This window comes from Pholis gunnellus (assembly GCF_910591455.1).
Source record: "Pholis gunnellus genome assembly, chromosome: 1".
NCBI lineage: Eukaryota > Metazoa > Chordata > Actinopteri > Perciformes > Pholidae > Pholis > Pholis gunnellus.
Window position 1 is genome coordinate 14,382,541 of NC_136528.1, and position 27,810 is coordinate 14,410,350.

At 45.3% G+C, this 27,810-nt stretch overlaps 1 protein-coding gene across 1 annotated transcript; it reads left to right on the plus strand.

The window, feature by feature from the left end:
• Nucleotides 1-671: 671 nt before the first annotated feature.
• atosa (atos homolog A) lies at nt 672-27,732 on the plus strand. Its single transcript, XM_079166444.1, has 12 exons — nt 672-1,736; nt 18,344-18,528; nt 19,109-19,305; nt 19,819-19,944; nt 20,126-21,956; nt 22,956-23,081; nt 23,850-23,938; nt 25,035-25,131; nt 25,483-25,641; nt 25,793-25,861; nt 26,240-26,433; nt 26,542-27,732. Exons 1-12 carry the CDS (start codon nt 1,706-1,708, stop codon nt 26,693-26,695), a joined length of 3,258 nt encoding a protein of 1,085 aa, XP_079022570.1. The 5' UTR covers nt 672-1,705; the 3' UTR covers nt 26,696-27,732.
• The last annotated feature ends 78 nt before the right edge of the window (nt 27,733-27,810 follow it).

The window sequence follows — 27,810 nt, forward strand, 5'->3', positions numbered from 1 at the left end:
ATTTTGATTATAATTATTATTGTTGACATTATTAGTAATGATAATACGACATAAGACATAGCTCTCTTTTGTTTACCAACACAACAAGGGACACATATAAGGCAGTTTACTTCAATAATATACACAAGCAAAATGATTAATTCCTTTTAGATATCAGAAAGAATCACGGGTTAATATCTAATGTATTCGCCAGGAACTCCTCTTGGCCAGTTACGACTTTTAACTACAACATACTACCCGCATTACCTTGAACACAGACGATCTTTGGCGTCCTATAAGCCAAAGCAAGCCACAGAACAAAATGTTCACGACGGGGAAAAAAAAGACGAACCCTCATGTGTGCACGTGAACGCTCACCGAATTCCACCGACCAATCAGCGTGCAGAGAGAGTAGCCCATCTCTTGTTCGTGCAGTTCTGTCAGTGACGCGACAGAACTGTACAGGAAGATATTCAGGTTTTTCAACAGACACGACGCGTGTCTTCCTCGCAAGTTTCTGGTACCACTTGTAACTTTAGCGAGTTGGTATGGCTGCGAGTTCATGCGAGGCTGGCCTGGCAGACAGGGCGGAAGTGACGACAGGGGCTGTTGTTGGGACACGTGACCAGAGCTGCGCTGATCTGTTTTGACAAGCAGTGAGGGAGGGAAGTGAGGAGGGCAGGCAGCAGACTGTGAGCATCACGACTAGGAGGGTTCACTGTTTCATCTACATGTCGTCTGAATAATGTCAGTATCGACCTAGTCTCTCTAGTTTCAGCAAGTCAACTGGTCTGTCCGCGTTTAATTAGCATATTATACCCGAGTAAACGCTCGCGGGTGAAAAAAAACGTTGCCCTCTGCTACGAAGCGGAGTTACGTTAGTCTATTTGTTGTTGGTTTGACAAAAAGTTTTAATGAAGATCGCAAAGGGAAGTCACGTTAAACAGATGGCGACTAATCGAAGGCTGGAGATGGATAGAAAGCGGATCATATCGGTCTGATGTCACCGGTTTAACGTTTCGTGAGAAGAACGATGCGCTGAATATGTTCTCGTCGTAGCGAAAGAAACCCCCCCCAAAAAAACACCGAGACCGTCCGTCATCGGAATCGGTATATTTTCAGCTCAGCTGTGGCTACCTGCGCTATATTGGGCTCGGGGTGTTTGGGAGGTCGTCGTCACCAGTAGACGCGTAACCAAACAAGTGACTGATTAAGTTAGCTGGTTAGTTACTGCAGAGTTAGCGAGCCCCCCCCCAGAGTCGTTGTGAGTAGCCCATGTTACAGGAGAGGGGCACACAGAGATGCATCGCGACGTAACTGTGGTTTAGGTGGTGGAATTTGAGACGAGCTGTGAGAGTAGCCATCGTGCTAGTTTACATCACTAGTAGTCCGATTGTTTTACTCGCTAGCAAGCCGATTGACAACTCCTTTACCTAAGCGCTAACTGCGACTTGTCTATCAGCTGTCTTTGTGTTAGTCTAGTCGGCAATACAGTGCGACTCGATGGAAGCGTACAGTAGTAGCATGCTAACAAAGCAATGCTTTGTTGTTGGATAGGGGGGCAGCAGCTGGCACCAACACACAAGGCACCAAAGCTGATATTATTGCTTAGCTAATACTAGCAGGTTTCAGTCACAGAGAGGGTTTTTTTTTTTTGGGGGGGGGGTCCACGCGGAGAGAAAGAGACCACTGAGAAGACCCTCCAGGAGATCCTGAAGGCGACCTGATGACACTGGACAACATGAAGTCGGAGCGAGGTACGTGGGGAACACACTGACACATATAGAGGGGACTTGATGCTGTGCATGTCCAGCTTTAGTGGACTGACTGTACCCCCATCATCACCCTGAGAGAAGAACCAGGCCAGGGTGTTGCGTAACAGCTGGTCATCCTGGTCACTGGTTATGTGAATTAACAAAGACCTGACCCGGGTCAATGAGGGCGCCTGCACACAAACACACTGCTCTAGTTTTTTTTTGGATGTTAACCCAAATGTCAGCTGTTTCTTTCCCCCCATTTCATTGGCATCAATGTATAACCTGCAAGATCGTCTTGTAGCAAGTGCTGTTCCCTTTTCCAGGAGCTCTTGTTTTGACGGTCTCATGCACGAAGGCTGCTGCAAAGTGTTCTTGACACCCACCCTGTTGTGGAAATCAGGCTCCTGCCGTATGCTCTGCAACCTGTTTACATGTCGCTGTCTCTGCAGCAAGAGGTGAAGCAGGGACAAGAGGGGACAGCCTTGTTTGTTTCAAAGTAATTATGTTAATTGTATTGTTGCATTCATTTATGAAGGGGATTTCGGACTCTGCGTCTTAATCTGTGCCCTGACACAATTAACATTAGGTGTCGTTTCAGCTCCTTCGTCCTGCAAGCTATCATTCCTTTTGTGATTGAGTGTACACAGTTGTTTGTGATCCAGGGTTACAGCTGACGTGATCAGTTGTCAACAACACAATAGCACCATACTTGGAAACAGTGGAGGGCCATTGTTCTTTGTCATGGGGAGATTAGCTGCAGTCAATCAGGGATAGTCGGATCGTGTTGTTGTTTTTTTTCATAGGTTATGTTATGCAACTGTAGCCATGCTGCTGACTGGCCTGAGTGGGATCCTCCTTAGACCACAATATGCTGGTAATGGGACTCCACGAGGCACATGTGCCCTATACGGGCCGAGACTTTAACCCTAGGCTTGCCCTGCCGTCCCTTGACTGACCCAGACATCTGTGTGATGTGACTGGCCAGCATAAAGGGCACACTGGCGTACACTGTGTACAGTGTAATTATAGACTAATGATGCAGCACGGCATGCTGGGTCAACTGTGAACAGCAACACTTTCTGTTGCATGTTGTAAGAGTGGTTGGTTGAGGACTCGCATCGGGTAATATTGACATCATTTTACAACCAAATACTCCAGTATGCCTGCTTTGTATCAGCCACGAAAGACAGATTGGCTACAGTGAGTCCGATCCTCACCCTTTGTGGATTGTCACCACGGCAGGTTTGCTCACTCACTCACTGTCATGTTGTAATTATGAGCCAGTAGAAGCTGATCTACAAGCAGTGGCTCCCTGTTTGACTGGCAGACACGATGGGGCGATTGTTATTTGGCTATTGTTCCGTTCCTGTGGTGGAGAACGGCATATATCTCCTACACACACACACACGCACACACGCACCTCCCTTCTGTTGCCTCTCTCTTCTCCCTGGTCTGAGAGAACCGGGCCGCAGTGGTGACAGAGGCTGTTTACTGAGTAGCTTGGAACACGGCAACGTCGAGGCAGGCTGTTTCACTGCTCTGACGCTGGATTGAGGGTTCCTAGGAGAGCCCAGCTATATTAAGTCTGAAGGGGGGGGGCGGTGAACAAGTCCAGACATGTGCGTCTTACACTGAAACTCCTGCAACAAGTGTCAAAGGCTACGAGCTCCTGGTCAGGTGGGTGTGAAAGTCAAGCCACGGCTTTGGGTGGGTGATGAGGTGATAGGTTCGGGCAGTACCATACCTTTCTGTATCTGTGTGTGCTGATGTTGACCTTAATGAACAGATCTCATGTCAGGCTGATGTGAACAATCCAACTTCAGTTTCTTAGTCACTGCTGCCACAACATGGTTAGATGTTGCCACATAAGTAGTGATGTCTTGTTACAGCCTTATATTATCTTGGACATTATTGGTGCCGTTGAGTGTACATATCAAACTGAAAAACAAAGAGCAGAACTGGGATCAGTTGGGAACCATGTACCGGAATTGGTATCCAAAGAAAAGAGCAGCATCAGTTTAGACAAACCTCAGCTCCTGATGAAAACAAAGAATTTAGACTTCACGAGAGCAGAGTTTTCTTCATGGTCTCTTTGTGAGCCAGGCTTTTGTTATAAAGGTAGAAGAGGAGCACTTGTGTTGTGCTCAGGGGCCCAACCAGAGTCATCTGACCCCCTTGTTTTTCTGTGAGTCAGAATGGCGTGTGTGTGAGTACATGCGGGGTGTGATGAGACCGTGAGTGTGGCAGAGAGTACGCTAACCGATTGCTACTGGCTAATGCGCGCTGTGCCGTTGAACCACGTGGCTCAACTGACAGCTTTTACTGGTCCCATAAAGAGCTGCTGTTGGAAAGACTCTCGACCTGTTCACACCAGTCAGGGAAAACATGGCTCGCCTCATCGGGTTTCAGCCGAAGTGTGGTAAAGCTGAGTTTTATTTGCATCCTTAAAGACATCATTTTGTTTAAGCGTGTTCCCATCTCCACATGTCGAACAGTGGAATTTACACCATACAAATATGTCTGTTTCTGCTCTACTGTGGTCCCCTTCTCAACCACCGAAGGGGACATTACAAGTAAAAGACGTTGTATTTGATGGTCATATGGTGAAATGTATGAGCAATGAGCTAAGAATGGCGACTGAGTGCTTCCTCCTTTTTATGCCCTCAACCACAGCCCTCCTTCTCTTTCTTCCACACACACATTAAACATTATACAGAGGGATGACTTTAGATTTAGTCATGTTGGAAAGACTCCGTCAGCTGGCAAGCCTCTGCGCTGTGCTCCGGCTCTCTGTTATGTTACTTTGTGTTTTTGTATGGTGCTGCTTCCTGTTTAAAGTCATTAGTCCTTTAAGGAGGAGTTAAATACAAGTCCCCCCCCCCTCACTCAATTTACTCCACTGCCTGTGCTCAGCCAGATTACAGCTGCCCTGAGACGTCCGAGCTTAGGGTTGCCAAATTCCCAGAATATTCACTTTCCATGGGAATTAACAGGAATCTATTGGGAATTAATGGAAATGAACGGGAAACATAGGGGTTATCTGCCCAGGCTTTATTTACTCTGTCATGTGCTGAAAGAAACTATCTTTTCTGCCATATGATAAGAAGACATAATTCATTGATTTTCCAAATAAATCCATTCATTTGTCAAATAAATCCATTGTGAAATGTGCCATGTGGTGAGATAGCTAGCTAGCATGTTAACTAGTGCTTAACTAGTACTTTGAATGTTCGAGCCGACAGTGTGGGCCGTGTGCAAACTTAGGGTTTAAAGATGAAGATAAAGATTTGTATTTTTACTAATTTCTATTTATTGGGATGCTGGCAAATTATCTGTACTTTTGACAAGTGTGCTGCTGAATTCAGTGCACGGTTACAATTTGACCGTCATTTGAACCACAACATGCCATGAGACCTAGTGTTTCATGTGTATTTCCCCCACAAATAAGCTCACGATTAAAAAGTAAGCTTTTTAAAATGAAAAAAAAATTCTGCACTTAACTTTTCTTGGAAATGTTCTGCCAATGAGTATACACTCTTTCTCACGAGAGACCCAGATAACCCGGAGCGACATACACAGTTGTCCCGTACAGCACCTGCCTCGTCCTCGTCACTGATTTACCTCGTAGCAGGAGGCAGCCATAACAGGTGCTCTCTGCCGTCTTACTTCTCTCACACAGTGGGAGTTCATTTCTATAATTTTTTAACTTTATCGACTCGTTTATTTACTGGCACTCCGTTCTCAAGTTCTCTAGCTAAATCAAAAATAGACTGGTTGAAGGTGCTGTCTTTTTTAATATTTGTTCTTACCTATAACATGTATGACCATTGGAAACTAAACACAACACTCCAGAAACGGACTCATTGAAACACCTAACGTTGTATTTCATTGAGATTTATTTCAAAGGTTTGATTTTTTTTCCCTCACCTATGGATATCCCTGTTTTACGCATAAACAATATAACATCAACTAATTGCAGTCAACACGAGCATTTCACCATATCGCCTTTTCAATACAACACCACCCAGCTGCACTGAACATGTTGGACTCCCTCATTGTACAGCGAGATTCAGAGCTGCCTTTCGCAATGAACACCGATACTGGGTCGGCATTCAGCTGTGACTTACTATCCAGAGCCCCGGAGTAATCAGCCTAAATCTATGCTGTTGTGACAGGTTTGACTGTAAGTAGCCTAGCCGTCCTTATTCCGCTATATTGGATTGGACACCCAGTGCTCCCAGTCCAGCAACGCTCTGACGTAATGCTAGAACATTTTATTTAGCACACTGACCCTTCATCGGGACATGTGCACAGTGATCCTTACACATTTAGTACAGCTCTTCTGTATCGCGGCTCGGTGTTAACGAGCTGTACGGACACGCATAAATACACCGCCCAGACTTAGTGTTGGACCGGCGAAAGCTGAGAGTAGCAGCATGGGTCGCATTTCTGCTGCCAGGGTGCCACTGAGCCAGTGATGTCATTGTTGCTGGTGCGCTCGTCACATCCTCCCTCCCCCCCCGTGGCTCCTCGTAGCCAACCGGCAGCCGTCTCTACAGGACCAGGAAGAGCCATCTGGACCCTGTGGTGTTCTCCTGGTGGTGGTGTAGATGTGGGAGCGGTGTGCATTTCTGTGTCTTTATTTCTGTCTGTCTTTTGGCATATTAAGTTTGTCTTCGGTTATGTCTCTTCTTCATCTGAGGGTGTGAGTGAAGTAGCTAAAAAGTACAAACTTGTCGTATAGAGACTTCATGAACTATTATTTGCTGTTGACCTCTAAAGCTGCAGCAATTAATCAATGTAGTTGTCCACTATTAAATTAATGTCTAACTATTTTGATAATCAATTAATCGGTTTGAGTAGTTTTGTAAGAAAAACAGGTTTCTGCTTCTCAAATGTGAGTTTTTTTCTGGTTTCTTCACTCTACTATGAACGTAAACTAAATATCTTTGCGCTGTGGGCCAAACAAGACATTTGTGGACGTTATCTTTGGAAAACACTGAACGTCATTTTCCACCCTGGCATTTTATAGTGAATTAACGTCTTCTCTTCTGGTATCTCCCTCTCCCCTCCTCTCTTTTTCTCTCCCGTCCTCTGAGTCACGTCGCATAGTTTCAGCTACTGTAACACCTCAGCACTTTAACACCTCCACCACCACCACTGCAGGTAATATCTTAACAAAAAGCTTATTGACAGAAAGAAAGCTTGCTTGACTTACTATCTAAAGCACACAAAGGAAGTAGGTGACAGTAGGGCCTGACAGATTGATCAGCGTGCATTTATATTGATTGCTGGATGACGACATGAAAAACATTAGCTCTCAGTAGTGTTCATAAAGCACAATGGCAGCAGAATTTCTCTTAAATTAATGAGGAAATAAAGAAAGCGACAGTTGGATTGAAGAATCTGAGTTTTCTAAGGCCTGCAATCTGTGCTTTCACTCTGGGAGTACACTAATACTGATTTAAACAAGACAAAAAATAATATCCATGGAGCGATAATTGACCCATCTCTAATGGGAACTATTCCTTTTTAAAGTAATATAATCATGTTTCCACAAACTCCCAAGTCTCTGTTTACGGAGAGTACCTCCGGGGCACATTGTTTATTCACAAGAGCGTGAGGTTAACTAAATTTGAGACTCGTCACAACTATCCCCTGTCCTTCTCTCCATTGTCTCATCTCATCGCTTTCAGGCCAACAGGCCTCAATAATGAGCGAGGCGATTCCCCTTTCACCCCCAGTGCTGCTTCATGCTGCCAGTCAGTCTGTCCTGTTGAACTGGGTTAATAATCAGTTTTCTTTTTCTTTTTTTTTCTGTGTGGAGACATACTGTTACTGTTGTTTAGAAAAAGTAGTTCTAGATCATAAATACATGGGATACGGTAAACTAATGAAAGGAGAGAAGGTGAACCAGAGCTGTTCGATGGCCTCTTTTTGTGGCAGATGAATCATTCATTAAGAGAATGCTCTGAGGGTTTTTTTTCTCTCCCGGCACATCAAGACTTCGGCCTTGTGCTTTTTTTTTTTTGTCCGAAGCGGTTAATTCCAGTTAACCCCCCCCCCCCCCCGATCGGCTTGTGCCACAACTGACACACTTTTCGTTACGCTGCTCGGGTTGCTCATTTTGGACTCTCCTTTCTAGAAGTTGGCATGGACAGCACCGGGGAGGTCAAAGGCCTGTGCATTCATGTTGGACAGGGCGGCTTTTGGTTACAGAGAGAGGCTGGTTTGTCCTACTGCCCTAGTGTCCTGTAGATACCATCAGGCAGCTTGCTGAAATTGAAGCTGCTCTAGGAAATATTTAGTGTCCGACGTTGCCATAATGGGAGGTAGGAATTGGTCGAGGAGACTTTGTCTGTGCACACAGTTAAGTTAAGTGGCCTGCAGAATTAAAAAAAAAACGAGTTTCCAGAACATTTATTTTTTTACAACCCGTAGGTCACTGCGTCTGAAGATCAACTTTTCTAGCATTTCAGGAAAGATGAGAGGAAGATTGAGGAGAGAGCTCTGTGATGAACATGTAAATGTCACACATGCAGTTAAGTCCTCTTTAGCCACTAGTATGCCTACCTCATTAAGTATTCATGGGTCATTTATACAATCTCTTGAAAGTTTACAGCACACAGCATTTTCTTCAGCTTGACATTTACTCAGCCAACTGCTTTGGCACCTTGAAGCTGCCCAGTGCAACCAGCCTTCCTCTTTCAGCCACCGAGCAACTCATCTGAATAACAGCGGCTTCAAGTACCTTACTCAAGGACTGCAGTTGCTATGGTTGTTGAAGTTGAAGAGAGCATACTGTAAATCATTCCTAACCAAGGTCTGGGATTTTAATTTACAGCCTTTGTGGTCAGGAGCTGGCGGGGAGTATTCTGAATCAAAGGCAGTAACCGGCCTGGTTAAAGGCATGCAGCACTCGGTCAGCCACCGTTACCTAACCGTGATAGGCTGCCATTGTTTCTGCCGCTTTCATTCCACAGAACCGACCTGATGCTGTAAGAAAGCTGAACAGCACAAGTGATTTTACTGGGATTTGTGTGCATGGACTCAACAGAAATGAACTGCAGCAAGTGTGAGTTTAAAATAGATGACCTACTAATTCTAAATACGCAGCTATGTTCGTAAAATATGGGATGTTTTTTTTTTTCTCTCTATGGCCATTTCAGAAAGCCGTACGGAAAAGTGAGACATGGACATGTAAAGAACTAAGTGAAAGAAGTAATTGATAGACCTAGCACATGGATGCTGTCTAGAATCAGGTCCTAGGTCAGACGGAGCCTTACAGTTACTTTCGCCCTCTTCAGCTGAGGTGAGGTCTGTCGGTTAAGTGCGTATGGCTCATGACGAAAAGTTTTCTTCCCACAGGCTCAGAGCTTGTTTACCTTGTGACTTCAATAGTGTGCTCGCTAGTTGCTGAGCTTCTAAACAACCGCTTTCTTCATGGCTGACAATGATGCGTGTCAGAGAGAGGGCATGGTGGTGGGTCTGTCTGGGTCGAGTGTGTGTGTTTGTTTTTTGGCAGTGGGAGAATAACAGCAGCTGAGTTCACAAAACAGAAGAATGGTTCTTCCTCAGCTGGAAGTGTACTAAGTTCCTCTCAGCCAATCAGGGCTTGTTGCTACGTGGGCTGAGAATCTGCCCCTTTGTGTTGCAGAGTGGGAGACGCGCACACACACACACGCACACACATCATAGATCCTAAGTCTACAGATTTGAAGAAACGTTTCACTTAATGAAGTGGGAGGAAACTGGGAATGTATGGAGGAAGGCTAGACGAGCACATACTATTGGAAACCATAACAAAACTTTCTGGTACCAAGTAGTGATTGACAGACAACGGCCTTAGTTTACTCACAGCCAACTTAAAAGTAGAATCTAAACTACCAGGGGTCACGTGGTCTTTAAGCAGTCATTTAAAACAAATGTTTTTTAATTTCAAACGCATCAAACTGTCGCCAGTTTCTTGGCAGACTTCACCACCACTTCCAGTGTTTTTTTTTCTTTTTTTAATGTTTTAACAAAAGGCAGACAAAAACAGGAACGGTGAGCTGGCAGTGACTATGTTATGAAATGCAATGGAAACACAGCTGACCCTGTTATTACAATTGGTAATTTAGCAGCAAACCTCTGGAGAACAAAAAGACACAAGAGGAACATAAACAGTGAGACACACTGACGATAACATACACACCCGCGAGTACGACCACATAAACGGCTTAACGGACACACAACAGTGTCTGCGTACAACGCAAGGACATGGTATACAGTCGGAGCACAACGACGTGCTCTCACACAGGCATATGCTGTGTGTGTATATACACAGTGTGTGTCATAAAACACACACTAACGGAGCACAACAGGAGCATTAATTGCCTTGAAACACTTTCTTGGCAGCTCGCTGTCACGTATTGGTGCAGCTCATTCCTACAAACAGACCCTCTTCAATCAATCACCGTGGCGGGATTGTTGAAGACAATGTCTCCTTTGCCCCGGTAACAACCCCCCCCCCCCCCCCCCCCCCCCCAACCCAACCCAACCCCCCGGTCAAAAGTTTTGATCACAGAAGAGAAGTGACTGAGGCCATGCGTCTGAGTCAACTCCTTTTTATATTGGGACTTTAAAAGGACCAGTGATGCTGTATTGCTTTACCACAGGGCTCAGTTAATTGTCTTAAATGCTACTGCTTGCATATTGATAGTATACTAGAACTCTTGTAGTATTGTCTTGGCTCGTGGGGGTTAGTCGATTTTTTTTCCTCAGACGTACTAATAAGCAAAGTCTCAACTTATTTATTATGAAGTAATCTAAAATGTCTAGCTGCTGAAAATATCTCATCAAATAAAACCTCAGGTTTCATATTCTTAGCTGGTGATCATCTGCCCCCCTAAAAATATATCAGCTGTTCAAACCGACAGGCATCTCTTGCCTGTCTTCATGTCCTCAACATGGGCAGTGAAAGACACAATATGCTTTAAGTCACGACGACGCCATCGCTAGACTGCAAAAATAGACGCCTCAAGGCTAATTGGTCTGTGTTCGTACTGGTTACTGGTTTATTTTTGTTCTGCCTTTCAACACCGTTATGAGGAACATGAAAAGACTAAGCAGTTGCAGTCGCCACCTTACCTCAGGACTACCAGAATTTGCAATTAAGTTGTAACGTCAGTGTGGAAGATCGGCTGGTATACGGCACTACATTTTAGTGTGACATCTTGAAGAGGACAAACGCTATGCTTGCACTCAAAGCACTCGTGTGTCTGCAGGTTTCAGGGAGCTTTGACTGAAGTACAACATGTTATGCTAACAAGCAAAATACTTCACAGAATTTCTGTAAACAGTGTTGTGTAAGCACAGCTTTTACTGAATAGCAGATGAAGTTATGTCCGTGGATCCTCAGAATGTTTTAAAGTTGGCTGTTCTGTGTGTACCAGATTGTGCTACATGGTACTACATACGTTCACACATTCATGTATCCACAGAGTGAGTGGATGCATACAGTAGCTTCTCTTTAGGGCCTGGGAGTTGTCTTGTCTTGCACGTTTTGTTGGGAAGTGCTCATAGAAACCCTTCAAGATGGGGAAAAGGAGATGCAGTTCAGTTGGTGTTGCAGACCAGCTGGTCTCCAAATATAGTCAGACTGCAGAACTGGCTGTGGAACAGAAAAGACAGCATTGCAAACAATTCCCATGGTGGTGAAAAGCAGTGGCCAGAGCTGCTGACACTTCGGATCTGCCACCTGCTTTGCCACCATTGCATTTGAAAACCTTAAACCGGCTGTGTGCTTTCATAGTCTTGGGATAGCTGCATAGTGTACAACAACATGTCCAGGGGATTTTAGGGTAGCTCCTTTTGTATTTTCCAAATATTCCATTAGCTATTTGTGCAATGCTTTGGGAAGAGGGTGGTACTTAACTAAGCCTACTAACTACAGAGCATAGACATCAAAGGAACCCAGTATGGCATACGTTTCAAAATCGGTTCTTAAGATGCATCTCGATTCTCTCTTGCATTTCAAACTCGCCTCTCAACGTTGTGATCGCCTGTGACAATTCTGCGACGCTGCGCTTTCCATTCTTAATCGCGACCCCTGAACGCTACAGAAGTAATCCACGTGCGTCTTGTTTACTTTCTAAACTAGGCCTGTGTGGACATCCGTTACCACAGACTTTGTGCGATCGTACCCGCGCACTCTATCACTGTATTGTTCCACCACGTGGTCCAGAAAGCGATAGTTTTGTACGAGAGCTGAGTGCTCGTTGCCTAAAACAGGAGGATTTGATTGTCTGCATTGTTTACTTGTGAATAAGGGTAACTTGTTATGTCACGTGACTCAGAACATGCTGATTTCTGTGTTTATACCACGAGGATGCTGCTACAGGCCCGATTTTATTTATGTTCTTGTGCGTGGAAGTTAAACCCAGTTAACACATCTCTAGTATTTGTTACTAATATTGAATTATCAAAAGATAATGGAAGTAAATTAATCCGTTTTTTTAAATTATGAATCATTATAAATATCCCAAAATCATGTATATAAATAGTTTTTAATGCATCAAAATGAATGGATAATCGTTTAATATTCGCATCGTAGCCCTCGGGAATCAAATCGTGAGGTGCTGAGAGATTCCCACCTCTGACTTCAGGCATTCACCACATCAGCCCCTTTTTAACATGGCTGCTGCTTGCAGACACCATCACAAAGTCATCAAATAATTGATTTTAAGAACCTGCCCTTTAAAAATCAGAGAGAGAGAGAGAGAAAAAGAGAGCTACCAAGTTGTGTCTATATTTATCTTACCGGGGGCTGCAGTAAAGAGATTTGGCATGGAAGAGCCTTCAGTGTATTCTCCCATTCTGCCTCTGTGTATTCGTGATAGAAGTGCGTGCGCGTGTGCGTGTGCGTGTGCGTGTGCGTGTGCGTGTGCGTGTGCGTGTGCGTGTGCGTGTGTGTGTGCGCGTGCGCGTGCGCGTGCGTGTGCGTGTTAGGGCTGCACATCTCAAATGTTCTCACTTAAAATTGAAACTGCAATTTTGCCTCGCTGTTCTCAGGGTAACCATTTGAAAACGCAAACAATGTTGCCTCTGTGGTCTTTCGTACGATGACACACTTTTGCTGGTGACTGTACGATCATACGTGCATAAAAGCGTGTTTGACTTTTTTTCATCCAACAAAGCCCCACGCAACTGAATGAGAACTGGTGTTAAAGTTAGATCTGTGTCAGTTTCTGCTCCCACCAGTCACGCACAGGTCAAGAGATGAACACGATCTCGTGAGTTGTTGAGCAACTTAGGGAGAAATGAGAAGTGCTTTGTTTGTTTCAGCTGAGGTTCCTGCGAATGCAAAACATGGCAGAATCGTTTGCAGAGAGGTGTGTGTGTGTATATAAATAAAGCCCTGGGTTGTTTCCCGTTTCCCGTGGAGAACATCCGGTGCTGTACCTGATCAGAATGAGGAATTTGCAGTCGGCAAGGAACCTTGAACCTTCACTGTTCAGTTCCATTCCGAAGGAGCTTGATATCATTGTGTGTTAAGCCGACACACCTCAGCGAGCTCGGCACACTGCTGCCTCTGCTGTGTGGAAGCTGCCTGGAAATGCCTCGAGCACACAGCCTCCGGGCAGGCTGCTTATCTACAGTCTGCAGGTCCCAGAAACAAATTATAAATGTCTTAAATCATATCAAGTGTGGACCTCAGATGATTTTAAACACAGAGCAAGTCTAACATCTTCAAAACCCTCTGGTGTGCATGCTGTGTTGTTTTTCATGCAGGAATTGCTCCACTTCTACCGACCTTTGTTCTTACTTTTATTATTTATCTTTCTGAGAAAAGGGACTCATTGGAGCAGTGATGGCCTTTTAGTGTGGACAGTTATTTGTTTACTTTCACAGCCAGTGAACTGGGACAAATCAGTGACAAGTGTACCACTCGAGCCATTCTTTGAAGTGTTTATTTTTGTCACACATTTACATTGATTTGAATATTACGCTTGGATATTTTATACAAAGTTAAGTAGAATTTGAACTCCCTATTGATAGTGATTTGTCCCTATAAACTCAGCTTACTCGTCCTTCTGTCTTTAAGCTCGTCTCTGTGTTTTCCTGTCTGCCTTGTTTGTCTGATTCTTGTGCAGCTTTTTTTTGTTCACTTCTCTGTTGGTCTAAAGTGACCTTTAAACTTTAAACTGTCTGTAATACATTTGTCTACTACTATCACAACATATAGACTTGTATGTTTTCATCTTTACGAGCTGTCACAAAAGAACAGTAACGATAATTTGTTGTCATTTTAAGCACCTAATTTTTCTTGGGTTTTGAAATTTAGAAAGCTTAGGTCAACTCAGATGACGTAAATGCCGCCCAATTCACTTATTTTCTGCCAGGTTTCTCAAACGTTTGCATGAAATTCACCTAACAAACAGTTAACTGGAAACCTCGTTAATTTGACTTCCTGTCTGCCTTTTTCAACTAGCAGTGCGTGTTTCCTATCTGCCCTTTAGACTGCTCCTCTGTCTTTTCTCTCTCCCTCTGAAGTATGTCTCGTCTCTCCCCGGTTGCTGCAGTATAATATTGTGTGTGTGTGTGTGTGTGTGTGGCGCTGTAGTCTTTGATAACCAGTAGTCTAGCCACAGGTGCACTCATCAGCGTTTTGTTCCGGCTAAGACCTTGATCTGTGACTCTTCTTTTTTTTTTTCCTCATCTGCCGCTGGCTTTTGTCTCTCGTCCCCCAACACAGACGGATCACTAATGAGGAAAGACCAGCTAGACTCTCGCTGTGCTCTCTGCTTCATTTGAATGAAACGCGGTCGCAAACAAATGACAAACATAGTGAGCTGCACCGGCTCAACAGAGGACGGACGGGAGTGGTTTTTGCCATATGGCTTCTTGCACAGCATTCAAATTAGCTGTGAGTATATGTGTGTGACTGTTTGAGTGTGTGTGTGTTTGCAGAGCAGCGTTTTGCAGTAGAAAGAGGGCCAACCATGCAGTGATTGTGTTCCCGCAGTGCACAGATTAATGGGTCGGCTTATATGAACGTGTCTCCCACTTAGTGTCTCTCTCTCTCTCCTCCTGTCCGTCTTCCCATCTGTCTCTCTGTTTTAAAACGGACACGCCGCAAAACGTGCAAAACTGAATCCAGCAGCATGTATTCAAACGACAAGCTTCAGAATCTCACTCGCTGCCATAACCATTTGGACCAGGCGCTGACATGTTTGACTCATTTGCCTCTCTTGACAGGTCTTAGGTAATGATGAATCACTCCTCAGTGTGTTACAGTGTGCACTGCAGGCGTGTTTACTCTGAACACTCTTGTCCGGTAGGCCTTTTTCCATTCCACATGACTCTATACTGATCTCTTGGCCCGAGGACACGGAGAAAGCTGAGAGGTGTGTGTGTTAGTGTGTGTGTGGGGGGGGGGGGGGGATACAGGTCCAACCAGGCGATCTGTAGGCAGGACTCCAGCTGCACTTGGTGGCAGGCGGTCACAGGTCTAATAATAAGATGCCTGAATCTAAATTCGAGGCGTTACATAATTCAGATCACACATTATCGGGAGATGGAGGAGAGGTCACACGCACATGGAAAAGAGTCGGACCAGTGTAACATGATTGGTCGGTATTGTGCAGGATGCATCAGCAGAGCCTCTTATTTAAGAAGTGGACCTAAACCTGATTATGTTTTCCTCAAGGAGATGTGTTTTTGAATTTATTTTTTTCTGTTTGCATTTCTCAAGCAGTGCTAGTAGTTGCTATGGTACTTCTCAAACAGCATGCATGGAGACCAGTGGACTTTACACGAGGAGGAGGAGGAGGAGGAGGAGGAGGAGGAGGAGGAGGAGGAGGAGGAGGAGGAGGAGGAGGAGGAGGAGGAGGAGGAGGAGGAGGAGGAGGAGGAGGAGGAGGAGGAGGAGGAGGAGGAGGAGGAGGAGGAGGAGGAGGAGGAGGAGGAGGAGGAGGAGGAGGAGGAGGAGGAGGAGGAGGAGGAGGAGGCTGCATAAATTATATTAAATATTTGTACCATTGATTTGACTCTAAAGATCTCTGCGTCAAGCTGAAGAAACATCTGTTTTTTTCTTTCTTGAATATTACAATCGGATTGTTAGTTTGGATTATTTCAAGCTGTTGAAAAACTATGAAACTGGGTCTCAGTTCTGTAAATGTGCCTCTGAATGTTGAACACAGCTCTGTCTTTCCATGTCTATGGAAGGGTTTCTTGCTTCTCTGCCTTTTATGTGTTGTCCTGCATCCTGATCACCTCCCAGCTTCCATTTAGGCTGTGTTTCTTTGTGTTTGTGTGTGTGTGTGTGTGTGTGTGTGTGTGTGTGTGTGTGTGTGTATAGGCTTCATAAGAATGTTCTATTCAGTCACGACGCCCTAAAGAATGACAGCTCTCATCTATGTGCTGGGCCTCTTATCCAAAGCCTCCATCACTAGTCCTTTGTCCTGCACTGCACTGCACGTGTATGTGTGCATGTTGCTGTGTGTCTGTATGTTTTCAGTGGGTTGGTTCACATGTTTGGTGATGGTGTGTTTGTTTTTTCACTGTGTCTTCGCGTGTGTTTTTGTTATGTGTATTCTAGCCGTGTGTATGTTTGCCTTTCCTAGAAAGCAGCAATTTGAAACCCACAATGCACACATCATCAGGGCTCTGCTTGTAGCACACAGCTTGACAAAGGCTGTTTTCCACTGCTCCCTTAATCACTCTTTTACCTCCCTTCCTTCAACCACCTATGCTTCCTTTCTATTTTGCTTCTGGCCTCTGTCCTGGAGCGTCACCTCGAGCACAATGTCCCTAAATACGATCAGGAACCACAGCCTTTCCCAGTGTGTACTGGGAACACTTTACACTGCCCACTGCTGTATATCTCGTACATTCACCCATCATGTGAAGGTGACACTTGACCTTTGTCGTACATTCTATTCCTCTCGCTCCCTTTTCCTCTCTCACCGTTGGTCCCTTGCTCCCTTTGTTCAAGCCTTTCCGATTCCAGCCCACGAAGAGAAGGAGATTGTCCCTGAATGTCGCCTTCATCCCTTTCACCCTGCGTTTATTAAGCCTACAGCTGGCTAACAGACCCCCCCCCCCCCCCCCCCCCCCCCTCCTCTCTCCCTCTCCTTACCTCCCCTCTCCTCCCTCCTCATGTTTTGTGTTGGACTGCGCCTCTCTCCACGTGCAGCAGCAGCTCAAAGGCATGTAGGAGGAGTTCCCTGAGAAGGAATGTGCGTGACTGGCTGGATCACTGCGATATGTACACACACACACGCACGCACACACACATTCAGCAGCAGCAGCTCAGCTCGTAGATCACACTTCTGCAGAGCCAGCTGAGAGGGACTCTGTTCTGGCCAGCCTGCCTCTGGTGTGAGGAGGACAGGGTGTGTGTGCATGTGTGCGTGTGTGTATTTGTACTTCTAGACTTATGAGGACTTGACATCTGCAAAATGATTAAAATATAAATAAAGTATCCACATCATCGTGACCTAAAATGTCTTGGACTCCGATGTAAATGAAGGTTGGGGGAGGGCTCGAGACTGTAGACAGGCGGCTTCTTTACATAAGTGTCTCTTCTTGTGCGCTGTAAAGAAAGAAAGCTGTGATTCTCGGAGCTGTTGTGTGTCAACTGACCTCCTGCGGGATTCTGGGAGTTTTCTCTGGAGGAGCGCAGGAGATAAGAGCGCTAAAACGGGTGCCTCAACATTGGGCTAAAAATACTTTAGATCTTAGCTTCAATTACAACACAAGCAGACCGGGATTTTGTTAGTTTGGTTTTCAGGAGACAAACTGAGGAGCCACAGCTCGTAGCATTTGACTGGTGACCTAATAACACCGCCCCCGTCTCGACCCTGGTCAAACTGCTCTAAACTTGGTTATTGTGATTAGTAGGGCACAGCAGGGTGGCTCGGAATGAGCCATAATCTGAACGAGACAACCAGACGAGTATTCCTTGTTGGTCTCCTTTCTGAGTCTTGCTGTTGGTTCAGAGGGGAATAGTCTGTTCCTGAATGGTGGAAGGTTGACTCAGCTCTCTGTCCTGGTCACCATGCTAGCCCCGCCCAACCCCACCCTGGCAAAATTGGTGGCGCACCGGGCGGTGCAGCATGACGCTACTATTTCTGTTGTTCTCTGTCCTCATTCTGTTATTTTGTTTGTAAGTGTTCTTCACAATGACTGCGAATGACGTCAGTGTGAGCATTGTCTATACTTGTATGCAGGTGTGTGAGTACTGTATAAGCGAGACACAGTGTGTGGCTTCACCCCTCTGCTCAGCTGACATGGGAGGTCTAAATATATTCCTCTGAAGCGGTCATACTGGAAAGGTTATGTCGCCCCCCCCCCCCCCCTTCTCTAAACAAGTCTTTCCAGCCAAAGTTAAATAACCTTATCTACTGCGGTGAAACCAATTCAGATGTAAATGAGGGTAAATACATGTCAATGCAGGCGGTTTTCTGTTTGCATCTGTATTGTCCCCCCCAGCATCTGTCGCAGCATTGGCAGATTAGTAGTTTACCTGCTGCTTTCCTCCGATTGGTTCCTTGTTTTGCTGTTTGGACGTGAAATGGTTTGAAAAGCTCCGCTGACCCTCCTTGTTTCTCTGCCTCTCCTAGATGCAACGGAGGAGTTTTTCGAGTACGATGCCGAGGAGTTCCTGGTGTTTCTCACCTTGCTCATCACAGAGGGACGGACGCCAGAATATTCTGTGAAGGGCAGAACCGAGGGGCTGCACTGTCCGCCAGCCCAGTCGGCCATGCCGCCTCTTCACAAGCACGAATGCAGCGACAAACTGCCCCAGGTAACACACACACACACACACACACACACACACACACACACACACACACACACACACACACACACACACACACACACACACACACACACACACACACACACACACACACACACACACACACACACACACACACACACACACACACACATCTATGCACACCTAAAGTGTGAACAGAAGGCACTCTCTTCTCCTTTCACTAGAGGTTGTTGTTGCTGCTTCATTTGCGTCATTCAAGTCATGAGCATTTTATTTTAGGCCTTCTTATGCAAAGGGATGCACATTTGACATATTGTTTGTTGTTTTTGAGATATTAGTGATGACTGGTAACTCTGAACTCGGCACCCAAGACACCACACACACCTCTTTCAAACTGTACAAAATCTAGACATTATACACTTTACAAACGGCAGCATTTACAACATGGCTTTTAACTGAGATGTGACCGAAATAAAATCTCTTGAGACATTCATCTCTCAGTGAGTCTCTCTTTGTGGGTCCCATCTGCTTTGCCCCCTAAAGCTCAAGGCCCGGGTGTTGACATTCAGTAACGAACACTAACCCTCCACCTTTGTGTGTCCAGTGTCGGCAGGCGAGGCGAACCCGTTCGGAGGTGATCCTGCTTTGGAGGAACAGCATCCCCATCATGATCGAGGTCATGCTCCTGCCAGACTGTTGCTATGGTGACGAGTGCCCCCCGAGCGACCCCATCAGCGACCCGATCATCAAACAAGACGCTCTGCTGCTGGAGAGATGGACCCTGCAGCCAGTCCCAAGACAGTGAGGCTCATATACACACATGATCTTACTATTTAAATATGGGTAATGCTGGAAGAGAGATGTTGTTGTCCGGTTGTATTGATAGAAAGGAGATTATGCTTTCCAGCATTTAGTTTAAAATCTCCTGTTTACAAGACAAACATGGTGTGTTTTAGTTTAAAGGTTTGTAGTTAAAAGGCTGTATCCAAAAAAAAACGCTATTTAGCGCCCAAAACAGCGTATAAACCGCCACAAGAGCTGTGAAATCCCTACTTTTTTTGTGTTTAATGAAAACATTCCGTGCAGGTTTTATTGTTTCTGTAATGTACAGAATAGCTAAAAGGTGACGGCTAAAAAAAAGTATGAAATGCAAAAAATGAAAATATTAAACTTGGCACTCGGATGGTTAGTTAGCCTTACAAATTGGCCCACTTTCCTACTGACGTGTAGAAACGGGGAACGTTGTGTACAGGTTTTCTCATTAACCTGACATACTGGCACATTTCCTCCTCTTTCTCACTGTGTTTCTAATAGAAGCGGTGATCGCTTCATTGAGGAGAAGACGCTGCTGTTGGCAGTTCGTTCTTACGTCTTCTTCTCTCAGCTCAGCGCCTGGCTCAGCGCCTCCCATGGTATCGTCCCAAGAAACATCCTCTACAGGTCAGTAGTAGTACTTGATCTAAAGTAGTCTTCTTTTCAACTTTTTGTTTTGAAAAATTGAATCAGAAGAAGTAAAACTGAATCTCTGGAGGCTCTGACACTTCCTGGATATTTTAAGATTTAAAAGTTAACGATGGCGTGTGAATCTCTCTCTCTCTCTCTCGCTGTCTCTGTCAAACAGGATCAGTGCTGCTGATGAGGAGTTGGTGTGGCAGTTCTCCCAGCCGCCTTCAGAACACATTTTCCCGGTCCCAGATGTGTCCCAGAGTGTTGCCCTGCAGGTCCGTGTCCAGTCACTCCCACGCCAGCCCACCTATCCCACCCTGGCCTGCAGCATCCATACCGGCCTGCCTCCGCTTTACAGCAAGACCGCCAGCCTCAACCCAAACCTCAACAGCCATGGTGGCCTGCCCACCCACAAAAAGAGCCAGGACCCCAGCAAAGACGACCTCCTTCACAACTCTATCATGTACAGCAAGAGCTCCAACCCCATGTCTGGCCTTCTCCTCAATGGATTACCCATTACTCATCTCCCCATCAACAACATCCCCATTAATAGCCTTCCCCACACGGCTGTTCCCTCTCCTTACAGCAAGAGGAGCCAGGAGCCAGGTGAGGACCACACATATCAGAATGGAGAGCTTCCGCAGGTCAACATCCCCCAACGTCAGGGCTCTCCGCGGTTCCACAGGTCCTCTCGCTCCCCCACGCCCTCCCGCTCCCACTCACCCTCTCCACTTCCCACAAGCAAGGCGGGGAAGTGGCTGTACTCTGCTCTCAATGGTTCATCTGACCCCACACAAGTGGAGGATTATGGGTCTGGCACCAACAGCAGTGATAGGTCTAAGGGGTCCATCCCTGAGCCACTGAGAGCTTTTAAGAATTTCTCCTTGGCTGAGCCGCCGCGTTGCCCCTCCCCAAGGTCTGCAAATGAAACAAACCCACTGATTGGCTCCCTGCTGCAGGAGAGACAGGAAGTAATTGCCCGCATCGCACAGAGGCTCAACTTCTGCGACCCTACAGCACCGCCACTTCCCCCTGGCCTTTTTGCTTCTGACAACCCTCCCAAAGCCGTGTGGGGCAACAACCATGACGACATAACTGCCAGTAAGACCAAAGAGCCCGAGGTACCGCCCTATGAGTCTGTGGGACGCGTGTGGCCCGGCCACTACAACACGCCCGTGACTGACACTTCTTTCAGCAAATGGGAGTGCTCCTCCCCTAAACCTGCAGCGTGCAGGAAGCTGAAAATGACCGAGACAAGAGACGCAGAGGATGAGAAAGAGAAGGAAAAGGAAAAGGACAGGGAGAGAGACGGCACCCTGATCGCCCAGGCAGTACAAGACATAACTAGACTCATCCAGGAGAGACTGTCCGTCCCCTCTCTGTCCCCGAGGCACAGCAGGAGCGGCAGCCATCTGCACCACACGCACACGACAACAGTCACACACACGGTCCGCACATACTCGCACACCACACACCTCCCACAGGCCTCACACACTGCCGCCAACGGCCACATACCCAGCCATCATGAAACTCACAGAGGCAGCGTTCGCACCGCTGCCACACATGCGCCCGTTTGCACAGACGAGCCCCGGGGTGATCCGGGGACCGAATGCCATTGTCCCAGGGCCCAAAATGGTGCTCACTTTATACTTGAAGAACCCTCATTCAAAGGCCAGTCCCACGCCCAGGCTGGTCAGCGTTTACGAACTCCCCCACAGGAAAAGCTCGTAGTCAGGACACCCAGCAGCCATGACACCCCTTCTGCCTCCCATGTCCTTGAGAACAGCCCAAGGAATACCCAGATCTTTAGTTGGATTTGCAATGATGCCAGCCCAGCCATGAACTGTAACATAAGCCACAACCACAGCAAGCCTCAGCCTCAGCTTCAGTCCCAGATGCAGTTCTGTGCACCAGCCCAGGCCTCTGCCCTGCAGGATGAGAACCAGGCACCCTCGATGTCTGGATACACCTCCAGTCCAGACATGACTCCCCCTTCTACTGTCCTGGTAAGGGACTCCTCACTTCAAAGGACATTGTTTGTGCATATACCATTGAGTCATAGCCCATTTACTAATCTGCAATTATTTGTCGTGCACTATCCCTGTTTAAAGGAGCCTTGGTTGAAATGCATCCAAAAAATTGGTATCCAAATAAGTTTATTCGTTTAATTGCAGAGAGTTGGAAGAGAAGATCGATACCACTTTCATGTCTGTGCAGTAATTATGAAGGTACATCCAGCAGCCGGTTAGCTTAGCGTAGCACAAAGACTGTAAACAGGGAAACGGCTAGTCTGGCTTTGACCAAAAGTAACAAAATCCCCCTTATTTCTTGGAGTCTCTGCTGTTTGTGCTAAGCTAAGCTAACTGGCTGCTGGTGCTAGCCTCATATTTGTTGTGAACATTTTACTCTCAGAAAGAAAGAGAATAAGTGTATTTCCAAAAATGTTAAACTATTATTTTTAGTAGTAATCTAAAACGGGTTTGTACATTTAGCTATGATTCTTGGAAATTCTATATTTGATTAAACAAGTGACTCATTCCATCAAATAAAATATTGTGAGTCTGAAATTATCCACTAAAGTACTGTTACTTAATTTCAGAAATTATAGGTCACTACAGGCATCACATTTTTCCAATTTAGCTCGTCAAACTAGAAGGAACCTCATCATTTAAAAGCTGCTCAGTGATAATACGTGTTTTGCTGGGAGCAGATGAGATGTCGGTGGTAATCAAGACGGCATATGATACATGAGAACGTGCTTAGATGAATACAGATCGTTTCAGTTTACTTGCAAACTGTCTCTCTCTCTCTCTCTCTCTCTCTCTCTCTCTCTCTCTCCTCTCTCTCTCTCTCTCTCTCTCTCTCCTCTCTCTCTCTCTCTCTCTCTCTCTTTTCTCTCTCTCTCTCTCTCTCTCTCTCTCTCTCTCTCTCTCTCTCTCTCTCTCTCTCTCTCTCTCTCTCTCTCTCTCTCTCTCTCTCTCCATCTCTCCATCTCTGTTCTCCAGCGAGCTCACAGCCCGTCTCCGCTTCGCCCCTGCAACACCTGGAAGAAACAGAATCGCCACTCTTTGGATGCTACAGCGACCAAAGCCTTCCACCCCTGTACTGGCCTGCCTCTGCTCTCCAGCCCTGTAAGAAACACACAGTCATTGTGCATCTGTTAAGATACCACTAACATGCATGCTCCAAGTCACAAACACTTACTGACTCAGTCATTGTCGGTGTCCGGGCAGTTGAGTTTGCCATAACACCACACTCACTGCCCTTTATTTCAAGCCATCCGAAGCATTACTCACAGTACTTTCACCAGAGCCTGTGAATGCTCGTCGTAAAGAGACTTTGAAGTATCTGGCAGCTGCTTTTATTGCTGCTGCTGTTGCTGCTGCTGGTCCACTGAGTTGTAAGCCAAGGTTAATGTACACACACACACACACACACACACACACACACACACACACACACACACACACACACACACACACACACACAACACACACTCTCTCAGGCAGGTGGGGCACGTGACTCATCTGTGCCTGATCAACCTCAGTAAGCTTGTCAAGATTAACACACTCCTACATCATCACAGCTTCCTGCCTTCTGATCGGTCTCACTCATACACGTAAACACTAGAATTTAAACACAGACTCTCGGTGTCACACGGTCTCACCAACACACAAGCTCACTTATTTTCACATACACATCATGACATCATATTGCACACATTTTTGTCATACCTTTAATACTTTGCAATCGGTTAATCTTTATGATTCCGTTTGAATCTTTTACCAAAGCCAAGACAAGCCCTAGATTTTCAATACACAATATATATTATAGTCCAAGCTCTGACCTAGATACTGTGAAAGTTGCTCCGTGTTAATCATGTCGTTTGTGTGCTGCAGGTTCCTCAGAGGAAAAACCAAACGGGCTACTTTGATCTGGACACCTCTCTGGCTGGCTGTAAGGGTTTGCCTTGGGCCTATGGGAAAAGGTACACATTTTCTCACCTGGGACCTTTTTGTTACTATAGTTAACAGACTCCAAATCAGTTTGTCCACGAGGATAAGGCTGGGATACTTTCACGGGTTTAATGCAGTGTTAGTAACAGTTAAAAGACAACATTTTTGTCTTGTTTTACAGTTGCCTCCCACGTCATCTGTTTATTATAGTACCATCTGGAACAAGTTACTCATACTTTGCATCTGTAAAACTTGTTTTTCTCACTCCGCAACATTTCAGCTGTTACTACGTGCAAGTGCCAGCAAGGCATTGTTTTTTAAGTTGAATACATTTTATTGTTTTATTATTTGTTTACCACCAGTATTAAGTCATAGGACCAGTGTATAAGGGATCTATATAAGAGAGGAGGTTTGTTTAAACCAAACACGCTGACATAGCCTTGAATCAGCAGCAGGTTTGAGAAGTATTGTCTTTTGTTGAGAGATCAGACAAAAAGAGTGTTGTTCTGAGTGCTAAGGTTAGGTCAGCCCTGTTCTGCTGACACGCTGCCACCTGCTGAAGCTCTGCTGTACTGTGGCTGCATCTAGAATCGCACACATTCTGCTCAAAATGGCAGACAGAACTGAGCTGGCTTCATATACACGGAGCTTCATGGCGCTGCCTACACACAGCAGATGTGGGTGGTAACGCAGTGCTTCTTTTGATGGAAGATGCTTTTAGAGTTCTGGCTTCAGGGTGTAAAGTTCATTTTAGCAGCCGGGCAACTTCTTGTCAGTTTGGCTGAGGTGGGTAAAAGCCATTGTCGTGCTCGCCATATATTCTTTTTCTTTTTTTATATTCTAGTAGATTTGCTTGATTAACAAAAATATATAACAAAAGATTTGAGTGAGCAATGGACTAATTATTTTTGTTCTGCCCTTTCCTTCAGTAAATTACGTCATCGGAGTAACACAAATTAAATTCAGTCTGAGATCATTTATATCCCACCCTGGACGCAGGTCTATTCAGACACAACAGGAATGCTTGTCAGCTTAAACATCTCTTTATGCTCTTTAAACGCATCTCGCCATGAAAACAAGTTGAACAACAAGTGTGTGTGTGTGTGTGTGCGTGTTTTAACCCTTCAGGGTGTGTCCAAAGAGAGAGGGGTACACCGAGGAGTCACAGCAGCTGTTCAGTGCCAGCGCTCCACCTGTCGGTCTCAGTCTGCTGGGAAACTTTGAGGTAGAACATACAAACACACACATTAATTCAATTACAATGATCAAGTATCAAGCTCCCAGTAGACCACACCACACCAAACATCTGTGCAATACAATAATTATTCTGTCTGTATATATAATATTTTAGTTATTGTGGATTTTTTCTTAACTATTTTAATTAATATTCTTTACTGTTTTATTACTTATTTATAATACTTGTTTTGATCTTGTTTTTCTACTATGTCGCTTGTTTGCACTATTCACTATGCTGCTGTAATCCTGTAAATGTCCCCGCTGCGGGACTAATAAAGGATTATCTGATTTTATCTTATCTTATCTTATCAAAAATTTAAATATTGAACTGTTTCCCCAGGAGTGTGTGTTGAACTACCGCCTGGAGCCTTTAGGGTTGGTGGAGGGTTTCACCGCAGAGGTTGGGGCCAGCGGGTCCTTCTGCCCGAGTCACATGACCTTACCTGTGGAGGTGTCCTTCTACAGTGTATCCGATGACAACGCTCCCTCACCATATATGGTGAGATTATTTGTTTCCAGTTAGTCAATCAATAGTACTGTAAAAAGCCTGTCTGACTGAGCCTTGAGCTGAGAGCTGTATCTGCACACAGGTGTGTATTACCTTTTGAATGCCTGTTTGTGACACAGCTGTTGTCGTGTGTTTCTCACAGGGTGTGATCAATCTGGAGTCCCTGGGGAAAAGGGGCTACCGTGTACCTCCATCAGGAACCATTCAAGTGGTGAGGAAACTTTCAGCTTTTTCCACAAATGTAGAAATGATCTAAACATATGGATTTATATGAAATATCTGCATGTGTCGCACACATGGCTGAGAACAAAGAGCTGATTACACCAAGTAACAACGGGAAAGGGCAACCCCTAGTGGTTATAGAGGAAGATTCATCATCTACGGTGATGTTTTTATTCATTTATGGTGCTAATTTGAAAGACATTTTCCTCTATATTATATTATAAGGACGACATGTATAGTGTGGTGTTCATTTCATGTATCTTTCACAGCATGTAAGGTTGTGTTGTTATAGGTCAATGAAGTCAGGTCACAAAGAGTTAGAAACCTGTGTAAATCCTCTCAATGCTTCTCCGGTTCTGCCTTTCAGACCTTATTCAATCCCAACAAGACAGTGGTGAAGATGTTTGTTGTGATGTACGACCTACGAGCCATGCCAGCTGGACAACAGACTTTCCTGCGTCAGAGGACCTTCTCTGTTCCCGTCCGCCGTGACACAAACAATCAGACCAGCAGGAAGCCCCTCGGTCAGGGACGCACCTTGCGCTACCTCGTTCATCTGAGGTAAGTTGTCCTTTCATCTCTAGTGCGCATCAAAACTGGAATGCATGCAGCAACTGTTTTGGTGATGGTTCTCCTCTGTCTTTCGTCTCCCTCTCCAATCTCAACCAGGTTCCATAGTTCTAAGTCTGGGAAGATCTACCTCCATCGGGACATCCGTCTGCTGTTTTCCAGGAAGTCCATGGAGGTGGACAGTGGAGCTGCCTACGAGCTCCAGTCCTCTACAGAGTCCCCTATTGACCCACCATTCTCTCCCCGCTGCTGAGACATAACCCCCCCCCCTCCCTCCCTCCTCCAGCTGGCAGGCGACTACTGAAGCTTCAATCACACCTTGATGCCAGCGATATAGACTCTTGCGCAACCCATGGCTACATAAACTGCTCTAAAAGAGAATTGAAGGACTGCAGTCTCACAAGACTCACCTGGCATGTGCCCAAATATATCTTATGTTTCATCCCTCCTGTCACCCAGAACTGACAAGAGAGAGAGGGGAGGGCTAAGAGCCTGGGAGATTTGATGGAAATGGTGTTCTTTGTTAACTACACAAAGAGGTCGGGTCATAGGTTACAATTATAGGGTATGTTTCAGGTTCAGTTCTCCTGGTTAAGAAGGCCTTACCAGATGTGATAGGTCGTTGTTTTTCCTGCTGTTGTGTGTATCCCCTCCAGCGTCTGGCAGGAGAGTAGAGACCAGTGATCGTCTACAGAAGCAGTTGGACACTTGAAAAATGTCCGCAGAGTTTAGGCTACTGTACTCAAATCAAAATGTTAATTGGACTCAACATGATAAATCAGTGTTCAGTCGCAATTTATTTAGTTATAAATGCAAAACAAGGCCCTTTAATCGTTGAAGAGCAGATTGATTGACCTGAAAGTGAAGCCTGTGATTCCTGAGCTCGGAAGAGGAAGAGGAACATCATTCGCTTGTCCAAGAGAAAAACATACCATGGACCACTAAAGAAGTTGAATAATCATTCAGCTGAAAGCATCACAGCAAAACATCAAAAGTGCACTGTGGATTTTTTTTTTCTTCTCATAACTGGAAATGAAACAGAAAATAGTAATATTCTAATACTTTTGTACTGTTACAGAACCACTTTATTGGAAGTGTTGCAATAGAAAGAGTAATCTTAGTTTAGTGTTTACACATTCACTTACCATCAGTTTATTTAATATTTAAATTAATATTTCAGTTACTACTTGTGACGTCTGTCATGCTAAGATGATGTAGTGCAAACTGTATATCATAGTATGTATTTTTGACATTAATATTCAAATCTGAAAAAAATATATCTATCTTCTAAAGCAATCTGTTAGCTGTTCTGTCTCTTTGTGTTATTATTATTATTATTATTATTATTATTATTATTACACTACATCT